We start from the raw sequence: 26,589 nt of genomic DNA on the forward strand, positions 1-26,589 counted from the left end.
TTCTCCAAACGGTATTTCAAAATGTCCATACCTTGTAAACCTTTGGGATATGCTGTTGGTGAAAGCAGGCAGACTAAGGGCTGGCCAAATAAGTTGATAAAGTTCTGCAACAAAGAAAAATTATAATTCAAACCCGCATTGCTTGATGTTCTTAAGAAACGATACATCATAGCAATAAAGAATAATACATTGCACAAAAAAAGTGTGGCGTTCATGTGTTACACACACCAACATTTTTATTTTAGCTGTTTGCATTTATTATTTGCATGTTATTTTATGCCTATTGCAAAAAATCAGAATCCGGTACATGAAAGGGTGCAAACTTCGCATCTTTGTTTTTCGCAGAAACCCTTTGTTAAAAAATTGACATTGATATTTAAATGAGATTATATAATACTCCAGCATCAATAAATAAAATCCTGATATCACTGTTTACCATTTCACAACCAATGTGAGAGCTGAATAGATGGTCAGTTCAGATGTTGAAATTGGAGTAACAGGGTGGCTATAACATCTCTTTGTTAAGGAGTAAATTGGACATTTACACATTTCGAAATCAAGAAGTTGCTGCTCTTCCACAAGCTTCCAGACATTGAGACACCTCAGTGAGAGACTTGACGTTTAAATACGTTGTAACGGTGTGAAGTTGTGGCACTTAGCCACTAGACTGTCACTAAATATGGCAGCAAAAGTTATTGCTTGTCCATTCAAGCGTGTGAATTCTTGAAGGGTACGGTAAGATTGAATTCCTGCCAAACAGTTTCTCAGGCACTGAAAATGATCTTTTATAAGTGTGTGGAGTGGCATCTCTTCGAAGTTAATTACTGATGGAGATTTTAAACTATTTTAAAACTTTTTCTTTTTCTCTAACTCCCTTTCATCATCCATTTATTTCCCCCCCACTTTACTGTACGTTTGTCCATGGTTTACATCAAATTAAACATTCAAATTTATATTTCCTGGATTAGACTCTGCATATTTCATTAGGGATTGGTTAAAAAGATATGCAGTCGCTTGCCCAGTTCCAACAGGCCCTTGATCCTCCCTGTGGAGGGTAATGTGCTACTTTGGTAATCTGTTATGCACAAATCAAAGTGTAAAATTCTACAGAAATTTCATGACTAAGTGTACGTGAAACAAACGACATTAGTTTACCAGTAACCACAAAGTCTGGGTTGATATTACTTCAATTATTATCATCTACTAACACAACGTAGATCTCATTTTTGAAGATCTGGATACAGGTAAAATTGTCATAGTCCCAGATGACCTTAAGCTGCTTTCCCCTCTGAGGGGGAGAATTGACTGGTGGTGATTTAACCTGAGGATCACTGCATCTCAGGCGAAGAACAAGATTGAGAAGGTGGGCCTTCATCAATAACCTCAGCCAGTACAGGAATTGAACAGGAAGGCGCTGCTGGCCTTGCTTTGCATCACAAACCAGCTGGCTAGCCAAGTGAGTTAAACTGACCTCCGATACACCACCAAGCAGAGCTGCACAATACAGTACAGTGACCAGCATTCAATATGTACATTCACAGATAAAGGAATATTCCTCACACCGATCAAAAAAGTAGGGACGTCACTTTTAGTTTGTGGTTCAATTTCTGGATTCCAAACTTCATCTACAAAGAATGACAACTGTTAAATCTGCTGCAAGTCAGTTTAACAGTTACAAATTCATGCGGATCTCCTGATTACAGCGACACAAAGTTTCTTAGTCCAAATCTATTAGCTGAATTAGGTAGATAGTCATAAATATAGAAAAAAAAAGATTCACCAATATAAAGGTGGGGAAGATGAATATTCGCAAAAGAAAGGTGTATAGCTACTCATTCTGAATAGGAATCAGATCATTTCAATCTCTAACTCTGAATGCCTGGGTTATAGAAAAACTGAAGATATGACTGAAAAATTAAATGCCTGTGGCTTTGTTCAAAGCAAGTACTTTACTACTTCCCGTTAAAAAGATTACACTAATTCCCTTCAAGCGCATTATATTGAAGGCTGCTGTATAACCAAACAATGTAATCCTTGAAATCCTCAACAATAATTGCCTCCATACCTGTACTTCGTTAAGTTGGGTCAGGGTAATAAGTTTGAACAGATCGCTTTTTGACATAGGTCATTAAATAACAAGAATCACATCCTTTCCAGGTTGAAGACCCCAAGATTTCTTTCTGACTCTTTTCAGAATGAGTATTCATCTGTCAAAACTTTTCCTAATTTTAATAGCGTCCATTAACTCTCCTTTTTGGCCTTTTCTACTCCCGCAGAAAAAAACCCAGATCAAGCCCCTGCACCGTTCTCCCAAAGGATACAACAGGGGTAAATTTGAAAACCTCATTTCCTGCTCCCCACCTATTTTTTGTGGCCAATGAAACAAAATTTTGATAATTTCTTTATTGAAATTAGGGTATCCAGGACTTCATGGCAAAGCATTCACAAAAGTTGCATATAACCATGCTTCTGCAATCACAGAGACTCCAGTCAACACATTTCACTTTGGGCAACTGGATGGCACAATGAGTTAGCACACGATTTTTACTTCTAGGATTAAGACCTGGGTGGCATGGTAGCACAGTGGTTAGCACTGTTGCTTCACAGCGCTAGGGTCCAGGTTCGATTTCCGCTTGGGTCACTGTCTGCCCATTTCTTCTATTTTGGAAATCTTTTTATTGGCATGTCTGCCTGTGTCTGAATGGGTTTCCTGCCACAAGTTGTGCTTGTTAGGTGAATTCTGAATTCGCCCTCGGTGTACCAGAACAGGCACTGGAGTGTGCCGATTAAGGGATTTTCACAGTAACTTCATTGCAGTGTTAATGTCAGTCTACTTGTGACAATAATAAAGATTATTAAGACTTTGTATCAATTAAGACTAATAGGTTAAAAGTCTTCAGAATTAAACATAATTGTCATACAGATAGTAACATTTATTCTGTCTCAACTAGTGGTCACTTCCGAGAGAATAAAATGATTCAGAGGTCAGCATTAAATGGACAATCTGGCTCATAGTATATAATCTGTTCTTGTGCATGCAATGCAAACTCCTCTTTTCAGGCTAGGATTGAGCACATTTCGGGGTTTTACTCTGCATCTCACTGGACAACTGTTTGTCTTGTAAGATATTCAATCTTCTAAGACAATACTCCGTTCAGCATCACCTCATGGACTCAGGCACCCCATGGTGGTAGTCTCTCCTGCATTTGCTGCAGAGGAAGACAGTGGATTAAGGTGCACAACTCAGTGGCCTTCAGGCTTTTTCTGAGCCTTCTTCTCATTCTCAGCCAGCTGAGCTTTTTGTTTCTGTTCAACTCTTCCAACGCCCTTTTAAATAGTCAATCTCCAGAGGACACAACTCTCAGCACCTGTCTCCCAGTTCTGTGTCAATGTCTGCCATCTTCATTTCTTGCTTGTGTTAGGAAACCAAAGGTAGTTTTAAGGGATTTATATTTGTATTGATAAACATTATAAATAAGGTATAGTTTTAAGTGTATTTAATTATTTGATGTTTCTGTGCCTGAAAGGGCAAAACTTGGTTGTATATGGAGGCAAAGACTCCACAAGAGGCCAGGCTGACCAGGCAACATTCTGGTAAACCTCTTCTGTACCCTCTCCAAAGCATCCACATCCTTCTGGTAGTATGGCGACCAGAATTGTCCCAATATTCCAAATGTGGCCTAACTAAGGTTCTGTACAGCTGCAGCATGACTTGCCAATATTTATACTCAATGCCTCGACCGATGAAGACAAGCATGCTGTAAGTCTTTTTGACTACCTTATCCACCTGCATTGCCACTTTCAGTGATTTGTGGACCTGTACACCCAGATCGCTCTGCCTGTCAATACTCCCAAGGGTTCATTTATTGTATAATTCCCACATGCATTACTTCACATTTGTCCGGATTAAACTCCATCTGCCATTTCTCTGTCTAAGTCTCCAACCGATCTATATCCTGCTGTATCCTGACAATTCTCTTTACTATCCGCAACTACACCAACTCCACCAATCTTTATGTCGTCCGCAAACCTAATCAGCCCAGCTACATTTTCCTCCAAATCATTTATATATACCACGAACAAAGGTCCCAGCACTGATCCCTACAGAACACAACTAGTCACAGCCTTCCATTCATAAAGCATCCTTCCACCACTATCCTCTGTCTTCTATGACCCAGCCAGTTCTGTATCCAGCTTGCCAGCTCACTTCTGATCCCATGTGACTTCACCTTTTGTACCAGTCTGCCAGGAGGGATCTTGTCAAAGGCTTTACTGAAGTCCATGTAGACACCATCCACTGCCCTTCCTTCATCAACCATCTTTGTCACTTCCTCAAAAAATTAGATCAAGTTTGTGAGACACAACCTCCCCTTCACAAAACTATGCTGCCTATCGCTAATAAGTCCATTTGTTTCCAAATGTGAGTAACTCCTGTCCCTTAGAATTTTTTCTGATAACTTCCCTACCACAACTTCCCTACCACTGAAGTAAGGCTCAATGGCCTATAATTTCCTGGATTATCCCTGCTACTCTTCTTAAACAAAGGAACAACACTGGCTATTTTCCAGTCCTCTGGAACCTCATCTGTAGCCAATGAGGATACAAATATTTCTGTCAAGGCCCCAGCACATTTCTCCTTTGCCTCCCTCAGTAGATCCCATCAGGCCGTGGGGACTTAACTACCTTAATGCTTTTTTAAGACTCCCAACACCTCCTCTTCCTTTTTGATATCTACATGACCCAGAATATTCACACACCTTTCCCTAGACTCAACATCCACTAAGTCCTTCTCTTTGGTGAATACTGATGCAAAGCCCTCATTTAGTCCCTCACCATTTCCTCTGGCTCCACGCATAGATTCCCTCCTCTGTCCTCAAGTGGGCCAACCATTTCCCTGGCTACCCTCTTGCTTTTTATATACGTATAAAATGCCATGAGATGCTCCTTCATCCTGTTTGCCAAGGACTTTTCATGACCTGTTTTAGCCCTCCTAACTCCTTGCTACTTTCTAGGTAGGTTCCTTCCTACTTTCATTACATTCTTCAGCGGTTTAGTCTGTTCTCAGCCTTCTAGACCTTATGAATGCTTCCTTTTTCTTTTTGACTAGTCTCACAATATCCCTCATTATCCAAGGTTCCCAAAACTTGATATACTTATCCTTCATCTGCACAGGAACATGCCGGTCCTGAATTCTAATCAACTGACATTTGAAAGACTCTGACATGTCAGGTGTTGATTTACCATCAAACAACCGACCCCAATCCAAATTCTTCAGTTCCTGCCTAATATTGATGTAATTAGCCTTCCCCCAATTTAGCACCTTCACCCAAGGATTACTCTTATCCTCATCCACGAATACCTTAAAACGTACGGAGTTATGGTCACTGTTGCCGAAATGCCTCGCCTACTGAAACTTCGATCACCTGGCCGGGCTCATTCCCCAATATAAGGTCCAGTATGGCCTCTTCCCTAATTGAACTATTTACATAATTTCAAGAAACCCACCTGGCCACGCCTTACAAATTCTGCCCTACTCAAGCCTCTAGCATTAAGCGAGTCCCAGTTAATATAGGGGAAGATAAAATCACTCACCATAACAACCCTGTTGCTTTTACATCGTTCCAAAATATGACTACATATCTGCCCCGCTATCTCCTGCTGGCTGTTGGGAAGCCTGTAAGTAACCCCCCCAACATTGTGATTGCACCCTTTCGATTTTCATTAATTCATTTCTATTCCCGAGCTCTACCAATATTGCCTCGCTGCATGAGCCCTCCGAGGTGTCCTCCCCTTCAGTACAGCTGTGATATTCTCCTTAACCAGTAATGCAACCCCCCACCCCTTTTACATCCCCCTCTAATCCTGGAACGTTTCCTGGCCCTCCCTCAACCAAGACTCTGTAATAGCAACAACATTAGTTCCAAGTACTAATCCTAGCTCTAAGTTCATCTGCCTTACCTGTTGAAAGAAATGCACTTCATACCACCAGTCCCATTGTGTTCAGCAACTTCACCTGCTGACCTACTGCTCTGATCCCCCCCCCCCACCCCCATTTCCCCCCCACCCCACCTTCCCCAATTACATAGAACTGATATACTCTTTAAACCATTCCAGCCCCAACAGTGCCTCCAACCCCTGCCTCTTCATGCTCTCAGCCAGCAGGAAGTCCAACCCGTCCAAAAACTGTTCCATCCCCTGCCCCTCCCCCAGGGGCTTAGACTTATACATCCCCCAGTAGAAAGCCTCAAAGGCACCAATAAGCTTATCAGGAGCCATCACCAGCCCTCCCTCCTCGTCCTTAACCTGGGTTTGTCTCTCGTGTGGTCGCCTGCTGCCTTCTCACCATACTCATAAAATGCTTCGCGTGAGCGATGAAGTTGGTTCACTGCCTTCCCAATTTAAATTCCATTTGTAACCTCTTTCTCTTCGCTAATAGCTCCGTTGCCGGGCTATAGATTACTACCGGTCCACCTCTGGAATGGAGTTGACCAACCTCTGCCTGGCCAGTTTCCCAACCTTGTCTCTGTGGGCCTTGTATGAGATTACGTCCCCTCTGATCACTGCCTTCAGCACTTCCCGGAATGTAGAGAGCGAAACTTCCCCATTCTGATTGAAACCTACATAGTTCTCTATGGCCAAGGCTACTTTCTCACAGAACCCCTTTAACTGCTAGGAGTACTGTATCTAACCTCCAAGGGTGGCACTGGGCTCAGTTCACCTACAGCCTCATGTCGTCGTCCCCCCACATTCTGCTCCATGAACACTGCTAACTCTTTTGCCATGCCCAAAGTTACGAAAGACTTGGGACTCGACCTGTCCATCCTCGGGTCCAATGCACACTGCTGATGTTTTCCCCCAAAGGTGTGGGATGGCCAAGGTCCAATTTGAACCTTGATCACGAAAACCACCGATACATCTGCCAAAAGCTCACTCACCATCACATATCCCGCCGCCCCCCCCCAGGGTTCGTCAAAATACTGGCTGCTGTAAAAGCCATTCTCCTGATAATAGGATTGCCACCCCTCTCGATCTCGTATCAAAATTTGAATGGAATGCCTGCTCCACCCATCCCTTCCTTCGACCCGTCTGGTCCCTAACCCTCAAATGCATCTCCTGCAAGAAGATTACATCAGCTTTCAAGCTCTTCAAGTGAGTAAAGACCCCCCCCCCCCCCCCCCACATCAGGATCCGCCATATTCACCTCGTGAGGAGATTCAGCAGATCCAGGCCTCCTCGGTTCCAGGCCTACCCAAGATGACCGCCCTCACCCAAATCCCTCAACGAAGAAACCCGAGTCACCAGCATTCTACTCTCCCCACTCCACATACCCGCTCACCCGTGGCTTCCTAGCCACTACCCCTGACCCCTTCCCCTTTCCATCAGCAAACTAATCCACCCAACTCCAGATAACGTCATTCCTTCCCCTCCCCTCCCACAACCCAAACAAAGAAAACCCAGCCAACCTAGGCATGTTACCTCACCCCACCAACCTGATAAAAAAAACCTCCCACACCCAGGCTACCAGCTGCAGCCCCTTCTTTGACATTGTTTTCCAAGTGGGGGGTCACCATTTTAGCAGTTATGCTAGTTAATGGAAGCAATGAAAACCAATCAGAACAAGCCTCAACAACCCCTTACCCCACTCCACCTTCCAAAATGGTACGTAACAAACCCAAACACCCTTTGACGAGACAAACTAACCCAAACTCAGAAAAAAAAATGAAATCCAGAACAAAAACATCAAAAATGGTAGAAATAAACACATTAACCTGTAAACATTCAAAAAACTCCATAACTGCTCATAACCACAAAGTTCTCCCCCAGAACATCCTTCCTCACCAAGTTATTTGCCTCCACTGGCATACTGAAATAATGGTCTCTGTCCTAAACATGACAAACCATATTTTGCTCTTGAAGAGTGCAGTCTTGGCCTTGTTAAATCCAGCTCGACCTTTAGCCAGATTAGCCCTGATATCAAGGAGTGGGAGTGAGAGTGTGTGCATGCCCCCCCCCCCCCCCCCACACCCCCTCCCCTTGCATTACTCTCGCATGGTCTTCGCCCACTTTAAAATTCGCTCCTTGTCCAAATACTTGTGTAAATGGATGATTACCACACGCGGCAGGTCCCCAGATCTCCGCTTCTGGCACTGCAACTGGTGGGCCCGGTCCACCTCGAGGGCTTTTGCAAAGACTCCCTTCCTGACCAACATCCCAAACATCTTTGCCGTATCATCAGTGGCATGCGGACCTTCAATTCTCTCCGGTAACCCAACTATCCAGAGGTTGACGCCCGGAGTCCTGATCGTCCACCCTGGCCTTCATGATTTTGTGGGCCTCAGCCAACATTGATATTTGTGATTCTAAAGAGCCAATCCGGTCACTGTATTTCAAGACCGCCCTCTCCACCTCCCAAATCAACGCTCCCTGTGACTTCAATCACTGCTCCACCTTTTCCATCGCCACACGAAGGGGAGCTACTGCCACCTCAATCACCTTAGACAGGTATTCCCACATCACCTGCCTACGCTTCTGGAATTCTCCCACTATGAATTCCATTAGTTTCTCGGTTGGCAATTGGGAAGGTGTCGACGACACAGTGAGGTCCATCATGTTCGCTTTCTCTCCACCACGGGGGTCTTTCAAATCGTGAGTGGGGGCTTTATTCAATTTTTGCCTCGTGTTGTATCCCGCAGACATGTCACACCAGAGGATAAACCGACAAACCTCAATTATTTTGGTTTTCTTCCCACCACCATGCCTGTTTTCTGGGTAAAAAGGGCCTAAAACCAAGTCTCCAAGCGGGAGCCACTTTGTGCACGACCACTCACCTCATGGCTGCCACCGGAAGTCTTCCCATCCAGTTTCATATCAACTGGGATCATAACACTTGCATGTGTCTTTACAGTCAAAGTATGAATGTCCATGAGGTCATGACCCAGTGGCTAGTTCACCGTATATCGAAGATGTTTGACTATATGGTCATCATCCATCTGATGAACATGGTCGAGCCAGCACAGACGTCGTTCGCTAAGTATTGAATGTATCGCGCTACATCTGTAACTGCTCAATACACACACACAAAACAAAAGCGTTCCACTTACAAGCTATAATATTTGCAGATTGCTTATGAAAATTTGTCAAAGATTTAAAAATTCAGGAATAATTCTAATGATATTAAATTAACACCTAAACAAAGTAGGCCACACTAAGATTATGACAACAGTCAAGCACCAGAGGGAGCTAATGTGCTTTACCACCTGACCACAGGCATAAGAAACATAAAATGAACAATGGATAATCTTTTAAATGCACCTGGAATTTACAAGTGCAACTTTAATTACAATATTGAGTGAATAACGTTTGGACAAAACCTTTTTGAAAAAATGAAGCTGCGAAATACACAACACTCAATGTATGATCAGACACTAATTTTTCCTTTTAAAAAAAATGTTTCTACACATATCCATTAAATGCACCCTTCTGTGGTCTAACGAATCAGTATTAATTGAATGATGTTTATGACAAGACCAGGGTACATTTGTTGGTTTTGTTTTATTTTAAATGAGCAAATATTTAAAGGTTTTGTTCAGAAGTTGGGTTAAAATAGAATGGCACCAGGCACTCAATTATTTATTTTACTTACCTGCAGTAATGTAGAAATGCTGCTAAGCAAAAAAAGGGTCGTCATAGTTTACTTTAATTCAGAAACTTACACAAAATACGAGCCCGCTCTACACATGATTCAATCCTGTACACAGTATTTTATTTTGCCCAGAATAAATTTACTCCCATGCAACTGGGGAGGCGGTGGCGTAGTCGTAATGTCGCTGGACTAGTAATACAGAGACCCAGGGTAATGCTCTGGGGACCTGGGATCGAATCACACCTTGGCAGATAGTGAAATTTGAATTCAATAAAAATCTGGAATTAAAAGTCTAATGACCATGAAATTGTCGATTTGTTGTAAAAGCCCATCTGGTTCATTAATATCCTTTAAGAAAGGAAATCTGTCGGCCATACCTGGTCTGGCCTACATGTTGACTCTAAAAATGCCCTCGGGGATGGGCAATAATCATAAAATAGAATCATAGAATTTCAGTGCAGAAGACTATTCAGCTCACCGAGTCTGCACAGGAATGAGCACCCTACTTAAGCCCGCCGCATCTTATCCCCATAACCCCACCTAATCTTTTGGACACTAAGGGGCAATTTAGCATGGTCAATCCACCTAACTTGCACATCTTTGGACTGTGGGAGGAAACCCACGCAGACACAGAGAACGTACAAACTCCACAGACAGTGACCCAATGCTAGAATTAAACCCAGGTGCCTGGAGCTGTGAGACAGCAGTACCACCGTGCCGTCCTGCATGTGAAACAGTCATACGCTAAAAAGATAAAATTAAATAGCCTGCCATATATCACCTGAGAAAATATCAAAATAAAAGTGGACAAAGAAAGTAAAGGAAATTCACCTGTGGAAATTTGGGAAACAGAGAAAAACAACTAAGACTTTGGAACATCCCCAAACACACCAACTATGTGACAATGACTAATATTAATAAGAAGATCTTGTACAAAAGAAGATAAAACTCATCATTCAGATCCAGCCACCATAGACATTAGTCCCTATAAAATACAGACAAAGAATCCATTACCTGTTCCACAAACAATAACTACCATATAGACATTTATTTGAAAAAATATGCATAAATAATGAATACATCATTTGAGTGTGAGCAACACAAAGTGGTAACAGGCTTTTTAACTGCACTTTGGATTCCAAGAAACATCTCAGATTTGCATGTAATTTCTGGCGTTAAACACACTTTTAGATTATTAAGTAACTCAGAGGGGCAGCATGGCGGCACAGTGGTTAGCACTGCTGCATCACAGCGCCAGGGACCCGGATTCAATTCCGGCCTCGGCTAACTTTGTGTGTGGATTTTGCACTTTCTCCCAGTGTCTGCGTGGATTTCCTCCGGGTTCCTCCCAGTCCAAAAATGTGCAGGTTAAGTGGATTGGCATGATAAATTGCCCCTTAGTATCCAGGGATTTGCAGGTTAGGTTATGGGGATAGGGTGTGGGCCTAGGTAGGATGCTCTTTCCAAAGGTCGGTGCAGACTCGATGGGCTGAATGGCCTCCTTCTGCACTATAGGGATTCTATGAAATACAAGTGGTAGAGCTGGTCCTTAGCCGGACAGGGAATAGTTGAATACCAAAGCATCCTGGAGCTCAGGAGTGCACATCCACTAAATTTGCAGGCTGCATTTTCAAATTGCATAAAGTTCTCAAGAACTTATTAACCTTTATTACAAGTCCTGTGCGAAAAAGAATAGTCCATTGTTTTTCATATAAAAGGTTACCAATATTCTTACTGCAGGAAGCTGCAGAAGCAGGCACGTGTATACAAAATCTGAATAGATACACAAAGTTTGGAAAGCTTTTGTGGGTGAGTGGCAATAATTTGGCAAATCAAGAGGGGCAACATTTAAAAAAAAATAATAATTCAAGGGACGTGGCTTTGTTGGTTAAGGCAGCATTTATTGTCCATCCATAATTGCCCTTGAAAAGGTGAGTTGGTGTCTTGAGCCACTGCAATTCATGTAGTGTAGGTACACCCACAGGGAGGAAGTTCCAGGATTTTCACCCAGCAACAGTGAAGGTATGGCGATATATTTCCAAGTCGGGATAGTATGGCTTGGAGGGGAACTTCCAGGTGGTGTGTGTCTGTTGCAATGTCAGTCAGATGGTAGTGGTCATGGATTTGGAAGGGGCTGTCTAAGGAGCCTTGGCAAGTTATTGCAGTGCATCTGATGGTACAAACTGGTGCCACTGTGCAACTATGGTGGAGGGAATCAATGTTTGTTGATGGGGTGCCAATCAAGCTGGTCGCTTTGTCCTGGATGGTGTAAAGCTTCGAGTGTTGTTGAAGCTGCACTCATTTAGCCAACTGGAGAGTATTGCATCACACTCCTGACTTGGGCCTTGCAGATGATGGACAGTCTTTGGAGAGTCAGGTGGTGTGTTACTTACGGCGGAATTCCTAGCCTCTGACGTGTTTTTGTAGCCGCAGTCTAGTTCAGTTCAGGTAAATGGTAACCCTCAGGATGTTGATAGTGGAGGGGGGTTGAGCGATGACATAGAATGTCACAGGCAATGGCTAGATTTTCTCTTGTTGGAGATGGTCATTGCCTGGCACTTGTGTGGCACAAATGTTCCTTGCCACTTGTCAGCCCAAGTCTGGATATTATTCAGGTCTTGTTGCATTTGGACATGGACTGCTTTAGTTTCTGGGGAGTCGCGAATGATGCTGGACATTGTGCAATCATCAGAGAACATCATCAGAGAACATCCTAACTTCTTACGAGAGAAGGAAGGTAATTGATGAAGCAGCTGAAGATGGTTGAGCTTAGGACACTACCCTGAGGCATCCCTGCAGTGATGTCCTGGAGCTGAGATGACTTCCCTCAAACAACCACAACCATCTTCCTTTGTGTGAGGTATGACTTCCTTTGTGTGAGGTTTGTGTGAGCAGGCACTTTCTGCTGGTTTTTATAACCTTAGCAAGCCTGGGCTGAATTCTCCTCTCTTCCATCTTCCTTTGTGACTCCTACGAGCAGAGAGTTGCCCCCGAATCCCCTTGACACCTTGAGGCCACACAGATCAAATGCAGCCTTGATGTCAAGGGCAGTCACTCTCATCTCGCTTCTGGAGTTAAGCTCTTTTGTCCAGGTTTGAACAAAGGCGATAATGAGGTCAGGGGCCGAGTGGCCCTGGCGAAACACAAACTGAACGTCAACAAGCAGGTTATTGTTAAACAAGCACCACTTGATAGCACTGATGATGATCCCTTCCACCACTTTACTGGTGATTAAAAGTAGTCTGATGGGGCAGTAATTGGCCGAATTGGATTTGTCCTGCTTTTTGTGCACAGGGCATTGCTGGGCAATTGTCCACATTGCTGGGTACATGCCAGTGTTGTAGCTGTACTGAAACAGTTTAGCTAGGGGTGTGACACTCGCAAGGCAAACTTTATCCTCTCCAACCTGAGAAACCCAGCCATGTCACTGACCCAAGCCTCTACACTTGGCGGTTTTGCATCCCTCCACATAAACAAGAGCCTTTTCCGGGCTACCAAGGAGGCAAAGGCCAGAAATCCGGCCTCTTTCAACTCCTGCACTCCCGGATTGTCTGATACCCCAAATATCGCTATCCCCCAGCTCGGTTTTACCAGAGTGTCCATGACCTTTGACATAGCCTTTGCAAAATCCTGTAAGTGCCGGGCATGCCCAGAAAATATGGACATGGTTTGCTGGGCTCCCTGAACACCTCCCACACCTGTCCTCCACCCCAAAGAACTTATTCATTCTCGCCACTGTCATATGCGCCCAGTGCACCACCTTAAACTGAATCAGGTAAGCCTGGCACAAGATGAAGAGGAATTGACCCTGCCCAGAGCGTCAGCCCACAGGCCCTCATCTAGCTCCTTGCCCAGCTCCTCCTCCCACTTGCCCTTCAGTTCTTCCACGGAGGCCTCCTCCACCTCCTGGCATATGTCCGATACCTTGCCGTCCCCTACCCACATCCCCGAGACCACCCTGTCCTGTATCCTCCGGGCAGCTAGCAATGAAAATTCCCCCACCTGCTTTTTCACGAATGCCCGAACCTGCATGTACCTAAAACTATTCCCTGGGGGCAACCCAAATTTCTCCTCCAGTGCCCTCAGACTAGCAAAAGTCCCATCGATAAACAATTCCCCATCCTTTTGATACCCGCCCTGTGCCAGTTTAGGAACCCACCGTCTATTCTACCTGGAACGAACCTGTGATTGTTCCGTATCGGGGCCCAGACTGAAGCCCCTGCCTCCCCACTGTGCCGTCTCCACTGCCCCCAGATCCTCAATGTCGCCGCCACCACTGTGCTCGTGGTAGACCGCGCCGGTGGAAGCGGTGCCGTTATCAGTGCCCCCAAGCTAGTATCTTTACAAGACGCCACTTCCAACCGTTTCCACGCCGCCCCCTCTCCCTCCATTACCCATTTCCGAATCATAGATACATTCGCTGCCCAATAATAGCTGCAAAAGTTCAGCAGCACCAACACCCCCCCCCCCCCCCGCAACTGCGCTCCAAGAACAGTCTCTTAACCCGCGGGGTCTTCTCTGCCCATACAAATCCCGTAATACTCCTATGTACCTGCTTGAAAAAGGACTTGGGGCTGAGAATGGGCAGGCACTGGAAGACGAACAAGAACCTAGGGAGGACCGTCACCTTTACAGACTGCACCCTGCCGGCCAGGGAAAGCGGCAGCATGTCCCACCTCCTAAAGTCCTCCTCCATCAAATCCACCAGCCGCGCTAAATTGAGCTTGTGCAAGACCCCCCAGCTCTTAGCCACCTGGATGCCCAAGTAACGAAAGCTCCTCTCCACCATCTTGAGCGGTAGCTCTCCCAATCTCTTTTCCTGGCCCTTCGCATGTATCACAAAAAGCTCGCTTTTTCCAACATTCAGCTTATACCCCGAAAAGTCTCCAAGAATTTGCATGACCTCCCCCATCCCCTCCACCGGATCCGCAATATACAGGAGCAGGTCATCCGCATACAGTGAGACACGATGCTCCTCCCCCCCCCCGAACCAACCCCTTCCAGTTTCTGGACTCCCTCAATGCCATGGCCAGCGGCTCGATCGCCAGGGTAAACAGCAGGGGGTACAGGGGGCACCCCTCCCTCGTTCCTCGATATAATCTAAAGTACTCCGACCGCAGCCAGTTCGTCGACACACTCGCTACCGGGGCCTGATACAACAATTTGACCCACCCTATAAATTCCTCTCCAAACCCAAATCTGCCCAACACTTCCCACAGGTACTCCCACTCCACCCGATCAAAGGCTTTCTCAGTGTCTATTTCCGCTATCACTTCTGCGTCCACCCCCCCCCCCCCCCCAACCCCCCTCCGAGGGCATCATGATCACATTCAGGAGCCTCCGCACATTCATATTCAACTGCCTGCCCTTCACAAACCCCTTCTGATTCTCATTAATCACTCCCGGGACACAGTCCTCAATCCTAGTGGCCAAGATCTTGGCCAACAGATTGGCATCCACATCTAGGAGGAAAATCGGCCTATAGGAGCCGCATTGCAACGGGACCTTATCTTGCTTGAGGATAAGCGAGATCAGAGCCTGGCAACATCGTCGGGGGAAGGATTCCCTTTTCCTTAGCCTCATTAAAAGTTCTCAACAACAGCGGGCCCAACAGCTCCGAGAATTTCCTATAAAACGCTACGGGATACCCATCCGGTCCCGGGGCCTTGCCCGCCTGCATATCCCCAACCCCTTAACCAGTTCCTCCATCTCAATCGGGGCCCCCAAACCCTCTACCCGCACCCCCTCCACCTTTGGAAATCTCAGTTGGTCCAGGAACTGCCTCATCCCCTCCCCCCTCTGGGGGTTCTGACTCGTACAATTTACCATTGAAGTCCTTGAAGACCTCGTTAATCTTTGCCGAGCTCAGCACCGTGTTCCCCCCGCTATCTCTTTTTAAAAAATATATATTTTATTAAAGTTTTTCGATCAAACAAAAATTTCCCATTTTACAACTTTGCAATAATATATACATTGATCGTTTTATAAATAAATAATATGCGGACTATCGGCAACTGCCAACAACAAAATAAGAAACAACTGAAATAGTAACTAAAATAGTAACTTTGTGAAATCTAATATAAATAACTAATATATAAACACACACACAAAACCCCTGAAGACCCAAATGAGCCCTCCCCCCCCCTGGGCTGCTGCTGCTGCCTTTCCTATTTTCCCTTATCGCTCTGCGAGATAGTCGAGGAACGGTTGCCACCGCCCAGTGAACCCCTGAGCCGAACCTCTTAATGCATATTTTATCCGCTCCAGTTTTATAAACCCTGCCATGTCGTTGATCCAGGCCTCCACACCCGGGGGCTTAGCTTCTTTCCACACAAGTAGAATCCTTCGCCGGGCTACGAGGGACGCAAAGGCCAACACGTCGGCCTCTCTCGCCTCCTGCACTCCCGGCTCATCTGCAACCCCAAGTATAGCCAACCCCCAGCTTGGTTTGACCCGGACCCCCACCACCTTCGAGATCACTTTTGCCACACCCACCCAGAACCCATGCAATACCGGACATGACCAAAACATGTGGGTGTGGTTCGCCGGGCTTCCCGCGCATCTCCCGCACCTATCTTCCACTCCAAAAAACCTACTCAGCCTAGCTCCCGTCATATGCGCCCTGTGTAGAACCTTGAATTGTATCAGGCTGAGCCTGGCACACGAGGACGAAGAGTTTACCCTACTTAGGGCATCTGCCCACAGCCCCTCCTCAATCTCTTCCCCCAGCTCCTCCTCCCATTTTCCCTTCAGCTCCTCTACCATCGTCTCCCCCTCGTCTCTCATTTCCCTATATATATATCTGACACCCTACCATCACCCACCCATGCCCCCGATATCACTCTGTCCTGGATCTCTTGCGCCGGGAGCTGCGGAAATTCCCTCACCTGTTGCCTCACAAATGCCCTCACTTGCATATAGCAAAATGCATTCCCAGGTGGCAACCCATATTTTTCTGTCAGTGTTCCCAGACTCGCGAACGTCACGTCTAAGAACAAGTCCTGCAATTTTGCAATTCCTGCTCGCTGCCAAGATTTAAATCCCCCATCTATCCTTCCCGGGACGAACCTATGGTTGTTCCTTATCGGGGACCACAATGAGGCACCCGTCACTCCCTTATGTCGTCTCCACTGCCCCCAAATTTTCAGAGTTGCCACCACCACTGGGTTTGTGGTGTATTTTTTCGGGGAGAACGGCAACGGCGCCGTCGCCAATGCTTTTAAGCTAGTTCCCCTACAGGACGCCATCTCCAGTCTTTTCCACGCCGCTCCTTCCCCTTCCCTCATCCACTTACATATCATTGACACGTTGGCGGCCCAATAATAATCACTTAGACTCGGCAGTGCCAGTCCCCCTCTGTCCCTACTGCGCTGCCGGAACCCCCTCTTTACTCTTGGGGTCTTTCCAGCCCACACAAAGCTCATAATACTCTTGTCCACCTTCTTAAAAAAGGCCTTTGTAATCAGTACAGGAAGGCACTGGAACACAAAAAGAAACCTCGGAAGGACCACCATTTTAACCGCCTGCACCCTGCCCGCCAATGACAGGGGCGCCATGTCCCACCTCCTAAAGTCCTCTTCCATCTGCTCTACCAGTCGTGCCAAGTTAAGCTTATGCAAGGTTCCCCAATTCCTGGCCACCTGGATCCCTAAATACCGGAAATCTCTTCTTACCCTCCTCAACGGTAAATCGTCTATCCCCCTGCCCTGTTCCCCGGGGTGCATCACAAACAGTTCACTCTTCCCCATATTCAATTTATATCCTGAAAATTCTCCAAACTCCCTGAGTGTCTGCATTATCTCAGGCATCCCCTCCACTGGGTCCGCGACATACAACAACAAATCATCCACGTATAATGACACCCGATGCTCTTCTCCTCCTCTAAGTACCCCCCTCCACTTCCTCGAGCCCCTCAGCGCTATGGCCAATGGCTCAATTGCCAACGCAAACAGTAACGGGGACATGGGACATCCCTGTCTTGTACCCCTATATAGTCGGAAGTGGTCAGATCGTTGCCTATTTGTAATCACACTTGCCACCGGGGCCCTGTACAGGAGCTGAACCCATCTAATGAACCCCTCTCCAAATCCAAATCTCCTCAGTACTTCCCACAGGTAGTCCCACTCCACTATCAAATGCTTTCTCTGCATCCATCGCCACCACTATCTCCGCCTCCCCCTCCGGTGGGGGCATCATCATCACCCCCAACAGCCTCCGTATGTTAGCATTCAATTGCCTCCCTTTAACAAACCCCGTTTGATCATCATGCACCACCCCAGGGACACAGTCCTCTATCCTCGTCGCCATCACCTTGGCCAAAAGCTTGGCATCTACGTTCAAGAGGGAAATAGGCCTGTATGACCCGCACTGCAGAAGGGTCTTTGTCTCTTTTCAGGATCAGCGATATCGTCGCCTCCAACATCGTCAGGGGTAGTGTCCCCCTTACCCTAGCCTCATTAAAAGTTCTCGTCAGAAGTGGGGCCAGCAAGTCCACGTATTTCCTATAGAACTCCACCGGGAACCCATCCGGTCCCGGGGCCTTCCCTGTCTGCATGTTCCCAATTCCTTTTACCACCTCCTCCACCACAATCTGCGCTCCCAGTCCAGTCATCTCCTGTTCCTCAACCTTTGGGAACTCCAGCTGGTCTAGGAAACGCATCATTCCCTCTTTCCCTTCCGGGGGTTGAGCCTTATATAGCCTCTCGTAAAATACCTTAAACACCCCGTTCACCCTCTCCGCTCCCCGTTTCATCTTTCCCTCCTCGTCTCTAACCCCTCCGATCTCTCTCGCCGCCCCCCTCTTCCCAAGTTGTTGGGCCAGCAGCCGGCTCACCTTCTCTCCATATTCATACTGCACTCCCTGTGCCTTCCTCCATTGTGCCTCTGCCTTACCCGTGGTCAACAAATCAAAGTCCGTGTGAAATCTCCGTCTTTCCCTGTATAGCCCTTCATCTGGAGCCTCCGCATATTGCCTATCCACCCTCAAAATCTCCCCCAACAATCTCTCCCTTTCTTTACCCTCTTGTTTCCCCTTATGGGCCCTTATGGAGATCAGCTCCCCTCTAACCACCGCCTTCAGCGCCTCCCAGACCACTCCCACCTGGGCCTCTCCGTCATCATTGATCTCTAGGTACCTTTCAATACATCCCCTCACCCTTACACATAACCCCTCGTCCGCCAACAGTCCCATATCTAATCTCCAGAGTGGGCGCTGCTCCTTTTCCTCTCCTACTTCCAGATCTACCCAATGTGGGGCATGATCTGAAATGGCTATAGCCGAATACTCCGTTCCTGCCACCTTCGGGATCAGCGCCCTTCCCAGGACAAAGAAGTCTATCCGGGCGTACACTTTGTGGACATGGGAGAAGAAGGAAAACTCTTTACTCCTTGGTCTAGTAAATCTCCAGGGATCCACTCCTCCCATCTGCTCCATAAAGCCCTTAAGCACCTTGGCCGCTGCCGGCCTCCTCCCGGTCCTAGATCTAGACTGGTCCAGCCCTGGGTCCAGCACCGTGTTGAAGTCCCCCCCCATTACCAACTTTCCCATCTCCAGGTCCAGGATGCGCCCCAACATACGCTTCATAAAGTTCGCATCATCCCAGTTCGGGGCATATATGTTCACCAGCACCACCGCCTCACCTTGCAATCTGCCACTCACCATCACGTATCTACCCCCACTGTCGTCTTCGCCTCAAACAATACCCGTTTCCCCACCAGTATTGCAACCCCTCTATTTTTCGCATCCAAGCCCGAGTGGAATACCTGTCCCACCCATCCTTTTCTTAATCTGACCTGATCCGCCAGTTTCAGGTGCGTCTCCTGAAGCATGACCACGTCGGCCTTTAGCTTCTTTAGGTGCTCAAATACCCTTGCCCTCTTAATCGGCCCATTCAACCCTCTTATGTTCCATGTGATCAACCGGGTTGGGGGGCTCTTTACCCACCCCCCTCGTCGACTAGCCATCCCCTTTTTTAGACCAGCTCCTCACCCGGTTCCCACGCACCCACTTATCCCCCGGACGGTGCCCTCCCGTCCCGACCAGCCCATCCCGTAACTGCTCCCCTTTCCCCTTAGCAGCAGCAACCCAGTTAAACCGCCCCCCCCCCCCCCCCCCCCCGCCCCGCTAGATCCTTCTCTAGCTTAGTTGCTTCCCCCCATATTGCTTCCGGAAGTCAGCAAACTCTGGCTGACCTCAGCTTCCCCGTTTATCCTTAGCCTCCCATTATGTGAGGCCGCCTCCTTCCTTTTCCCGCCACATTTTCCATAGCGCAGGAACAAAGCCCGCGCTTCCCTCTCAGCCCCGCCCCTGATGGTGCAGCTCCCTCTCTCCTTCCCCACCGGCCCCCACATTTCTTCGTGTCCCCCCCCCTTCGAGGGAAAAGAAAATTTTCCCCCATCTGATTCACAGTCCCTTGCCACCACCTCGCTACTTCATTTCAAACACTCTTTCTCAAATCTAGTCCAACTTCTCCTCTTCAATAAATGTCCACGCCTCCTCTGCCGTCTCAAAGTAGTGGTGTTTACCCTGGTGTGTAACCCACAGTCTTGCCGGCTGCAACATTCCGAATTTCACTTTCCTCTTGTGGAGCACCGCCTTGGCCCGATTGAAACTCGCCCTCCTTCTTGCCACCTCCGCACTCCAATCCTGATACACGCGGATCACCACGTTCTCCCACCTGCTGCTCCGTGTCCTTTTCGCCCATCTCAGGACCATCTCCCTGTCCTAGTAGCGGTGGAACCTCACCACTATTGCTCGAGGTATTTCTCCTGCCTTTGGGCTTCTCACGAGGACTCGGTACGCTTCCTCCACTTCCAGGGGGCCCGTCGGGGCCTCAGCTCCCATTAAGGTATGGAGAATCGTGCTCACATACGCCCCAACGTCCGCTCCCTCTGCCCCTTCAGGAAGACCCAAGATTCTTAAGTTCTTCCTCCTCGAGCTATTTTCCAGGGCTTCCAGTCTCTCCATACACCTCTTATGCAGTGCCTCGTGCGTCTCAGTCTTCACCACCAAGCCCTGTACCTCGTCCTCGTTTTCTGCAGCTTTTGCCTTCACTCCACGGAGCTCCATCTCTTGGGTCTTCTGCGCCTCCTTTAACCCCTCAATCGCCTGCAGCATCGGCGCCAGCACCTCCTTCTTGAGCTCCTCCACACATCGCCGGAGGAACTCCTGCTGTTCCAGGCCCCATACCAACTGGCCGCCATCTGCCGCCATCTTGCTTCTCACTTCCCTTCTTTGCCGCTGCTCCAGAGGATCCTCCACAATCTGGTCATTATTATCTCTTCTATCCATTCACATCCGGGGGGACTCCCTTCTATGTCGCCTCACAGCCTTCGTAAATTGCCGTTGGGGCTCCCGATAAGAGCCCAAAGGTCCGTTAAAACGGGAGGTGCCGAAACGTGCGACTTAGCTGGTCATCGCCGCACCCGGAAGTCCCCCCCCGCTATCTCTAATTCCCCCAATCTCCTAGCCGCCTCTCTCTTCCGCAGCTGATGCGCTAGCATCCTACTTGCCTTCTCCACATACTCATACACTGCTCCCTGTACCTTCCTCAACTGGGCCTCAGTCTTCCCAGTGGTAAGCAAGTCAAACTCCGCCTGCAGGCTCCGGCACTCCTTCAACAACCCCTCCTCGGGGGATTCCGCAGACCTCCTGTCCACCCTAAGTATCTCCCCCACCAATCTCTCCCTCTCCATCCTCTCCCTCTTCTCTCTGTGGGCCCTGATTGAAATTAGCTCCTCCCTGACAACTGCCTTCAGCGCCTCCCAGACCACACTCACCGGAACCTCCCCATTATCATTGGCCTCCACATAGCTTTGGATACACCTCCGAACCCGCCCACAAACCTCCTCGTCCGCCAGTAGTCCCACGTCCATTCGCCACAGCGGGCGTTGGCCTCTCTCCTCCCCCAACCCCAGCTCCACCCAGTGCGGGGCATGGTCCGAGATCGCAATGGCCGAATACTCCACCCATTCCACTCTCGGGGTTAGCGCCCTACTTACTACGAAAAAATCAATCTGCGAGTACGCCTTGTGCACATGGGAGAAGATGGTAAACTCCTTCGCCCTAGGCCTGGCAAATCGCCACGGATCCACTCCCCCCATCCGGTCCTTGAATCCCCTCAGGACCTTGGCCGCTGCCGGCCTCTTACACAATCTCGACCTAGACCGATCCAGTGTCGGGTCCAGGACCGTGTTAAAGCCCCCCCCCCCCCCCAATTACCAAACTGCATGACTCCAGATCCTACGCGGCCGTAGCCCCTTTAAGTGCGAAAACACACAGGCCCTCTTGACCGGCCCATTCAGGCCTCTCACGTTCCATGTGAACAGCCGGATCGGGGGGCTACCCCCCCTCCCCGGTGCCCGCGCCTTCCGCACCCTCCAGCCCCCCAGGCGGAGGCTCCCCACCCCGACTCTCCCCTTTAACATTGATTCCCCCTCAGTCAGCACAGCAGCATCCCAGCGCCCCCCCCCCCCTCCCAGGCCAAGCATCTGCTTAACCCCCCCTACCCCCCCATTGCACTCCCGTAAGTCAGCTGACTCATGCTGACCCCGGCCGCTCCCGCCTCCACCTCCAATCCCGCTGTGGATTCGCCTTACAAATCTCCAACCCCCCCCCAACTTAAGTGGGGTAGAGAGAGTCCCCCCCACCCACCGTGTGAACCAAGAAGGAAAACAAAACAAAGTAAGGTACCACCCCTACCATTTTGTGGGAAAACCACGCTCCCTGCCTGGGCCCACCCCACCTCCTGCGACGCAGCTCCTCCCAACTGCGACCTCGCCCAAAGCCCCGGGCAAAGGGGCCACAAAAACACAAGAAAACACGGGGAAAACCCCCAACATAACATCGCCCCATCCCCCCCACCAACAACCCCCACAACATACTGCAGTCCATTAACTCGAGTCCTACTTCTCATTCTTGATGAAAGTCCACGCCTCGTCCGGCATGTCGAAATAGTGGTGTCGGTCCTGGTACGTAACCCACAGCCTCGCCGGCTGCAACAGCCCGAACTTCACCCCTTTCCGTGGAGGACCGCCTTGGCCCGGTTAAATCCCGCACGCTTCTTGGCCAGCTCTGCACTCCAGTTCTGATAGATCCGGATCTGTGTTCTCCCACCTGCTGCTCCGCTCCTTCTTCGCCCATCGCAGGACACACTCCTTGTCGGTGAAGCGATGGAACCTTACCACCATAGCACTCGGCGGCTTGTTCGTCCTCTGCTTCCTTGCCAGGACTCTGTGCACCCCATCCAGCTCCAGGGGCCGCGGGAAAGCCCCCGCGCCCATCAGCGTACTCAGCATCGTGGCCACATACGCCCCAGCATCCGACCCCTCCACGCCTTCAGGGAGACCCAGAATCCGCAGGTTCTGCCTCCTTGACCTATTCTCCAGCTTCTCCTGCCATTTTTTGTGCAGCGCCTCATGCGCCTCCACTCGAACCGTCAGGCCCAGAATCTCGTCCTCATTATCAGAGGCCTTCTGCTGCACCTCCTTAATCGCCGTCCCCTGCATCTTCTGGGTCTCCACCAACCTTTCAATCGACGACTTCATAGGGGCCAGCATCTCCGCCTTTAAATCAGCAAAGCAGCTTCTCAAAAACTCCTGCTGCTCCCAAGACCACTGGGCCTACGCTGCCTGGTCCCCGCCAGCCGCCATCTTGCTTTTTTGCGCCCGTTCTCCTCTCTTCTCCAAAGCCACTTTTTTAACCGCCCCACTCCTGGTCCACTCCATACAGCGCTGGGGGACCCTCACTGTTTCCTTCCCACACCGGGAATCGTCGTCAAAGTGCCACTGGAGCTCCTTAAAAGGGCCCAAAAGTTCGTTATCGGCAGGAGCTGCCGATTGTGCGATCTACCTAGGCATAGCCACAACCGGAGAATCCTCCCCAAAGGACCACTCCTGGTGGTTTTGACTACTCTTGGAGTATGAATCCATCGGTGCCAAAAATAATCTAGAACCTCACCCAAAATGACGTTTTGTTTTTAACCCCAAGCTCTTTTTCTCTAACATACATCAGAGCTGAGCCTATTCTGGCTTTACCCACTACATATGGTTCATACCAGGGGTCAGTAGAGTACGATCAGAAGTAGCAATGGTCTTTGGTTGCTTTTCATATCCCTCTCCCACATTAAATGAGGCCACTTGTAATTCCTGGCTCAGACCAGCTAATTTAGCACCAAGTGAAGACTAAGCATATGAACTTCTCGAAGGTGTGCTTAACACATCAACTAAGCTATTAAGTGAACATTATCAACTTAACTTCTGAAACATAATTGTCTTTGAAGAAAATAATTGGATATTTATTTTAAGTCATCAAGGATTAAAGCTCATCCTGTAATATATATTAAGATATTACTCAGCATTATTTTACAAACACTGCTTTAAATACATTGAGCCAGTTTTGTTGTAGAAATAATCATTAAAGAATCGGACAGCAACATCCATGGTCGCACTTGTGCTGTTGAACAAGCAAAATCAGGAAGTTGCTGTCCAAATTATCCAGCTCATCCAGTAACCACATTATTCTGGCATCTCACAGAGAGACTCTGATTATGAAATGCATGAAGCTGCAGCTAAACAAGAAAAGAAGTAGCCATTTGGCCCTTTGAGTCTATTCCAGCATTTACAATGAGATTGTGGGTGATTTATACTCCCCTTTGCCCCATGTCACTTAATACCTTTGGATAACAAAAACCTATCAATCTCAAATCCAAAATTTACGAATGATCCAGCATTAATTGCCACTTGTGGGAGAAAGTTCCAAACTTCTACCACCGTATTTTTAAGGAACATTTCCTAATTTCACTCTAGAAATCTCTGTCTGCAATCTCTAAACTATGTCCCCTAATCCTAGGCTCCCCAACCAGCAAAAAATGTTTCTATTTACCCTTAATTCCGTGAAAATTTCAAGGGAACAGCTGTTGACACAGAGAAAAATCAACCTGAATTAGTGCCAGAGAGTGAGAGAGGGAGAAGAAAACAGTGGATCACGCAAAAAATGAAATGACAGCCACTGCAGCAATGAACATACAGCTACAGCTCATAATAAATTAAGATGTCACAGAGAGATCAGAGAAGTTTAAACAGAAGTGCAGACTGACATTCAGGTTTCAAAAGGGCAATGGCGTAAAGGAAAGGGTCAGCCACATTCTTTTGTGGGAAGGAGAAACAGGATTAAGTTTGTTTAATAGCTGGGAGATCAGCGAGGATGACAGTAAAAAAAAAAAAACTAGACAAAATAGTTGAAAACTTTCAGCGCACAGGCCAAATTTTGTCAAATTCAAATCATCGGATTCACCAATATAAGTTTCAAAGCCTAACAAAGGAACCAGATGAACCTGTTGATAACTGCTTAACAAGAATGAAAAATTCAGCCAGAAAATATTAAAATCAAGGAAATGGATGAAAGGCTACTAAATGAGCTCATTTGGAGTACCGCACATCCTGAAATACAAAAGGATTGATTAGAAAAGACCAAGCTCACAATATTTCAGGCACTATACACTGCCAGAGCTTATTAAACCACAAGTAGACTGATGAAGATGTTGACCAAAACTGCTAGCCTTCAGTTAAATCTATGTGGAGTTTGCACTTTCTCCCTGTGTTTATATGGGTTTCCTCCGGGTCCTCTGGTTTCCTCCCACAGTCCAAAGATGTGCAGGTTAATTGCGCCTTGGTGTCCAAAAGGATAGGTGGAGTTACTGGGTTATGGGGATAGGGTGGAGACTTGGGTTTAAGTAGGGTGCGCTTTTTAATGGCTGGTGCAGACCCGAAGGGTTGAATGGCCTCCTTTTGCACTGTAAATTCTATTCTAAGTCAAGAGAAAGGAAGCAGGGGTGATGCAGTGAAACAGTCACAAAAGAATGCACAACAGACAGAGAGAAAGATGTGTAAGAGGTTTGGATGACCACATGTGGTCACAGTTGGAAACGAATATCCCACATATGGATCAAACTGCAGGGCTTGTAGAAAACCGAATTACTGGGAAAAGATGTGGAGAACAAAGAAGGTAAATTAGATATCAGAGGCAGAGGAACCGGGCTATTGAGGAGGAAAAGAAAGGAAAAGAAACCAAAACTTAATACCGTGGAAAATATTTGAGAAGATAATAGACATAGGAACCATGCATGTAATGGCCAGATGCGCCAGTTCCCAAGGAAAATAAATTCATACATCCACGCAGATCAGGAAGAGGGTGAGAAATAAGCCCACAATCATAAATAAATATCAATCATCAGTGAACTTTATGATGGAAGAAATGTCAGTGATTAAGCAGCTGAACGTAGTTGGGCCTTGGACACTATCCTGAGGAACTCCTACAGTAATGTCTTGGGACTGAGATGATTGGTCTCCAACAACCACAATCATTATCTTTGTGCTAGGTATGACTCCGACCAGTAAAGAGTTTTCCCTGATTCCCATTGACTTCAATATTGCTCGGGCTCCTTAATGCCATACTCAGTCAATTGCTGCTTTGATGTCAAGGTGGTCACTCTAATCTCACTTCTGGAGTTCAGGTCTTTTGCCAACGTTTGGACCATGGCTGTAATAAGGTCAGGAGACGAATGGTCCTGACAAAACCCAATTGGGCATCTTTGAGCAGATTATTGCTGTGTAAATGCCGCTTGATACAACTGTTGATGACATCTTCCATCACTTAGTTGATGATTGAGAGGAGGCTGATGGGGCGATAATTGTCTGGATTGGATTTATCCTGCTTTTTGTGGACAAAACATACCTGGGCAATGTCAAGTGGATGCTGGTGCAGTACCCATACTGAAAAAGCTTGGCTAGGGAAGGTGGAAGTTCTGGACCACAAGACTTCAGAGATGGGATGTTGTCAGGGGCCATTACATTTGCAGTATCCAAATGCAGATGCTGGGGGTCTTAGGAGGAGGTCAAGATGGATCAACCACTTGGCATTCTGCCTGAAGATGGCTACAAATGCTTCA

At 47.7% G+C, this 26,589-nt stretch overlaps 1 protein-coding gene across 5 annotated transcripts in view; it reads right to left on the reverse strand.

The window, feature by feature from the left end:
• Positions 1 to 26,589, reverse strand: part of scai (suppressor of cancer cell invasion) — a 246,501-nt gene that overhangs the window by 41,646 nt on the left and 178,266 nt on the right. For all 5 annotated transcript variants that reach the window (XM_072488455.1, XM_072488456.1, XM_072488458.1 and 2 more), the window contains one exon: positions 32 to 104. In XM_072488455.1, coding sequence (XP_072344556.1) covers positions 32 to 104 — 73 coding nt within the window. The remainder of the gene's footprint in view (positions 1 to 31; positions 105 to 26,589) is intronic.

Source organism: Scyliorhinus torazame, chromosome 22 (genome assembly GCF_047496885.1).
Source record: "Scyliorhinus torazame isolate Kashiwa2021f chromosome 22, sScyTor2.1, whole genome shotgun sequence".
Lineage (NCBI taxonomy): Eukaryota > Metazoa > Chordata > Chondrichthyes > Carcharhiniformes > Scyliorhinidae > Scyliorhinus > Scyliorhinus torazame.